The following is a 4,739-nucleotide window of genomic DNA, read 5'->3' as shown; positions in this document are numbered from 1 at the left end:
ATGGGGTGCTGAGTGTACATTACTGAGAAATAAAATGAACTTTTTTGATTTTTGGAAAATGGCTGCAATGAAACAAAGAGTGAAAAATTTAAAGGGGTCTGAATACTTTCCGTACCCACTGTATATTAAATACTACATTCATTATAATAGTATACTTTTTACCACTAGTTGAAAATTATAACCAGTTACAGCAGTTTCGTGCCTTTTTTTATACATTAAATTCTTGTGCAAGCAAAAGGCTCTACATCGGTCTCTAATTCGTTAACGCTAAGAACTAACTTGTCCATAATCATATTGTTCAACATTTAATGATTTGCTGTAGCGTGTCAAACTTCTTTTAATGTTGACGAAAAGTGACTGACAAGCACGTCGGCTCTGTGAGAAGTTGAACATGTTGAACGTTAAATGGCAGCGAGCCAAACCCCAAACCTTCCTGATCTTCTCCCAGTTTTCTTCCGTCTTACAGCTTCAGCTGCCGACGACGTCTCTCTGTCGCAGAGCCCCGGCATTTCTCTCGGTGCTCCGGTTACGAGTCTGTTTTAAACGATTAGCGGCGGGGCGGTGGAGGGGGGGTTACGGTAGGTTGTTGTCTTAAAAGTTACTCGCACACTGCTCAGTTATCGTTTTATCATTGCACGTAGGCTTATCTGTTTTTTAGGGGTACAAGCGAGAGCCCGGTGTGGGCGGAGATAATGAGCAGACTGCAGCGCACACAGAGAGGAGCTCAAACACTTTCTGTTTTATTGCACATGACCACATTGCGATTAGATTAATTGCGCAGCTCTAGGCCGTACTACTAAATGAATATCTGTAATGAAATGCAGCTTCCGAGAACTCAACCCACAATATCACAATTGTTGAACTGTTCTAAAGCCGATGAAGCCTGACGGAGGAGCTAAGTTAAGAGATGGACAGGTGTTATTCAGGTAAGGACAGACAGGTACCTTGAACAAGGTGGTCTTGGTCGGGTTCAGTCTGGAGTTACATTCCACCTGCAGGGCAGAGCAGTATCGCACACACACAGAATTTACAACTGTGACGTCACATATTGGCATTTGTCATGGTAACAGGGCAGACACTTACCACGACATCAACGGCAGGCGACGTGTCTCCAACCACCAGCAGAGAGGGACACCTGAGGGAGACACACAAACATCAGACGAGCTGTAACAGGATGCGACGGTGTAAATTTATTTTTATTAGAAAAGAAAAAAAGACAGTGATACCTGAGGGTGGTGACGGTGTTTTCATTCAGACCAGGGACGGGCCGCTCTATCTCCAACTCAGTACGACTAACACACACAATAAATATCACAGTGAAGACGATTAGAAACCTAATGTCACACAACAGCTTTATTAACAGCAGGAACCGTAACTATACTAAAAGTACTCAATGAAGTATATTGTGTACTGTTGGTATTATGGTCCACAGTTCTACTTACACCTAATATTCTGATCTTTGACCACTCCTAACTTCCTCCTCTATGACAGTAAACTGAATATCTGAGGACGTCATCTCGGGCATTTTCTGATATTTTATAGACCCAACAACTAATCGATTAAATCGATAATGAAAATAATGGTTAGTTGCAGTCCCAGTCGTAGCTGTACGTACCTGTCGTAGCTGTTGTAGAACATGGCCAAGTTTTCCTGCGGTATATCCTGAGAGATGTGGAGTCTGTACGTCTGGATGAGCTCCTGATTCTCAGTCAACTCGTCCTGCGCACACACAAACACGCAGTTGAGTTGAGATTCACATATTGTTCTTACGAAGCTGTGGTTCTCGTAAAAACAAACTCACAGAGCTGAAGTGGTGTGCCATGATGTTGTCGACCAGGTTGCTCGTCCAGCCGCTCAGCTGCAGGAAACACAAACATTTCAGTACGTACTCGTCAACCGACAATTCCAACTGCTTATACATAACGGTGTCAGAGCGGCGGTTCCTGGGACTTGGGATCTCTAACAATCAAGGGATGATTAAACATTGAGGCAGACGGTCGTCAGCAGCCGGTTGACCTCGTGTGTGCTGTGTTTTTGCACAGAAAAACAAAAAGAAGAGAATCAAACTGTGGACGAACTCGAGGCTGAGACGAGGGAATCAGCAGGTTTATACATTTTAAAGTGCGAGCAGCTCGCTCTAACTGGCTGTTGGAGGTTTCTGATCGGAGGCTCCTCGATCCAGTGGGCGACCTTAAGATTACTGGTACCAGCTGAACTCGCCTCGAGTTACTTTTGGTACCCAGTCCTCCGTTTTCTACGCAGTTTTGTTGCGCTCTACCTGTTTTACATAAGCGCCGACTGACATTAACGGTAAACTACGGTAAAATTCCTCAAGGTTATTATTACCGTACACATTTTAATTACCATGATAACCAGGTACGGTTAACGGCGCTGTTACAATCTCACGGATTGAAGAAAATGTCCTTATAGTGAAGCAGGGTGAGTTAACTTTTAGCTTTGGTTTGTCTCTCTGATCTGCTAACAGCGTGTAAACTGAAGCTCTCAGTGTTGCTGCTCTTTTAAAAACGCTACACGTTGTTCTGCTGCTGTGCGTCGGCAGAGTCTATTCGTCCACATGATAACACGTTACGCAGTTTAGTCAACCAACCAGCATTTCTAGAAACGCTGCAGACTGCTCTGTATTTATGTCAGTTTTTGGGCTCATTGCAGTTACGATCACTGTCTTCTAAAGACTTATTTGTTGTCATGTAATTGTCCACGGGGTCATTGTATTACCTATATAATAAAATCTTGATAATGCACACTGATGGTTTTCATATGTTTACAAAAGGTATTTTATTTTATATGCAAACAAAATGGCAATTGTATTTGTAGTTTTCAATATAAAACTTGTTGAAATGGTTTCAGTGTGTGTATCAGTACATTTTAATCTTTTTCGGTACATTTTTACAGTACCGTGATAATCGTGATGGGCCAACTGTTTTCTATTTGAAGGTCAGATTTCCTGCGAAAAGCAACTGTCTTACATAAGCTATGACGTTTATGTACGCAACATTACAGCAAATCATGTGAACCACGGTGTAATTTTGTGTTTTAGCTGGTTTAAACTAGATAATGTGAGTTTGCCTGCAATGATGTGTGATAACTTTAATCGACCACTTGATCAATACAACAAAATTCAAACAGGCCAGGAGGGAACAAAGATGAAGAGAATAAACTGAGTGATGTAAGTAGTGTAGGCGGTGTAGCTCAGGCACAGCCTGGAGGAGGAACTAGTCTAAATGACTGTATTAGTATAATATTATAACATTAAATTAAAAGTATATTGTTACTTTAATAGTAAACTGTAAGTTTGATATCAATATATTCATTATGTTACTATATTCAATATCATTTCATATAATAGTGTATAACGGGCGGCACGGTGGTGTGGTGGTTAGCACTGTCGCCTCACAGCAAGAAGGTCGTGGGTCCAAACCCCCGGGTGCCCCGGCCTTTCTGTGTGGAGTTTGGATGTTCTCCCCGTGTCTGCGTGGGTTGTACTCGTAAATCCGTTCACCTACACTTTTAGCAAACAAACTTTTGGACAAACAGGATTTTCACATTGAAAAAAAATATCTTCAAAATCTAATACCTTGTGAAATGGCGATTAATGGCCTTAATTTTCGCAAAATTGATTTATCACCTTTTAAGACTTTTTAAGAACCCGCGGACACCCTGACGTTAACGCAAAATTCACTTAACTTTTATTATAGCGACTAAATGCTCTTCTTCTACAATCGGCCTCATATAATTATTTAAGTGTGTTCATTATGTTGTTGTTTGTTTGTTTCCAGCCAACAGTTTAGCTACTGATTCATTTTAAAATGTGGGAAATTTGATTGTTTTGATCTTTAAAGAAATTAAGACCATAAGACACCATAACTTCCACACTCCTGTCATCACTCAGTTTAAAGTGCTCTCACATAGCATTTTGTTTCATTTGATGTGAACTGGAGCGTTACGTTCACTGCTCAATAATCCATCCATCGTCAACCGCTTATCCTGCGTACAGGGTGGCGGGGGGCCGGAGCCAATCCCAGCTGACATCGGGCGCAAGGCGGGGTCCACCCTGGACAGGTCGCCAGTCCATCACAGGGTCACACATAGACAAACAACCACTCACGCTCACACCTGAGGACAATTTAGGGTCACCAATTAACCTAGCCGGCATGTCTTTGGATGGTGGGAGGAACCCACGCAGACACGGGGAGAACATCCACACAGAAAGGCCGGGGCAACCGGGGTTTGAACCCACGACCTTCTTGCTGTGAGGCGACAGTGCTAACCACCGCACCACCGCGTACCCAGCGATTATTTCTGACACAAATTTTTTGGCAATTCTTTCTGAAAAATCAACAGTCTGCAGTGTTTTCACGTGACCTTTTAGTATCGCCTCAGCTCGCTTGGAATCTCTACAGAGGTGACACCAAATTTGCCAAATGGAAATCCAACAAAAACGAGTAGAGTCAAGGCGCGTTGAGAGGATACCATCCGGTGGAAAGGGACATACGCTGTAAACACCTCACACTTCAGGATCATTTGGGCTGCGATTGTCAGGTGGGAGAATCCGACCCAAAACCAACCCAATTATCCTCTAATGTGTGGCCAGCATTATTCTTCAGATGACAGTTTTCATCTATTAAACTGAAGATTAAAAACTGTTTACATGTCAACTGATATTTCAATGAAAACTAAACCAACTTTGTGACATCTGTGCAAACTCCACTCTCTGATTT

The 4,739-nt window shown here is 42.4% G+C and overlaps 2 protein-coding genes across 3 annotated transcripts in view; one reads left to right on the top strand and one right to left on the bottom strand.

Moving 5' to 3' along the window:
- LOC123974651 (peptidase inhibitor 16-like) overlaps window positions 1-4,739 on the top strand; it is a 49,516-nt gene that overhangs the window by 17,895 nt on the left and 26,882 nt on the right. The gene's annotated exons all lie outside the window — the stretch shown is intronic.
- Window positions 1-4,739, bottom strand: part of LOC123974652 (protein NDRG3-like) — a 165,252-nt gene that overhangs the window by 151,583 nt on the left and 8,930 nt on the right. For both annotated transcript variants that reach the window (XM_046055488.1, XM_046055489.1), the window contains exons 8-12: window positions 1,802-1,858; window positions 1,616-1,719; window positions 1,227-1,292; window positions 1,084-1,135; window positions 945-992 (exon numbers count right to left, since the gene is read on the bottom strand). In XM_046055488.1, coding sequence (XP_045911444.1) covers window positions 945-992; window positions 1,084-1,135; window positions 1,227-1,292; window positions 1,616-1,719; window positions 1,802-1,858 — 327 coding nt within the window. The remainder of the gene's footprint in view (window positions 1-944; window positions 993-1,083; window positions 1,136-1,226; window positions 1,293-1,615; window positions 1,720-1,801; window positions 1,859-4,739) is intronic.

Source organism: Micropterus dolomieu, linkage group LG08 (genome assembly GCF_021292245.1).
Source record: "Micropterus dolomieu isolate WLL.071019.BEF.003 ecotype Adirondacks linkage group LG08, ASM2129224v1, whole genome shotgun sequence".
Classification (NCBI taxonomy): Eukaryota; Metazoa; Chordata; class Actinopteri; order Centrarchiformes; family Centrarchidae; genus Micropterus; species Micropterus dolomieu.
This window is presented reverse-complemented; position numbering and strand designations above follow the sequence as displayed.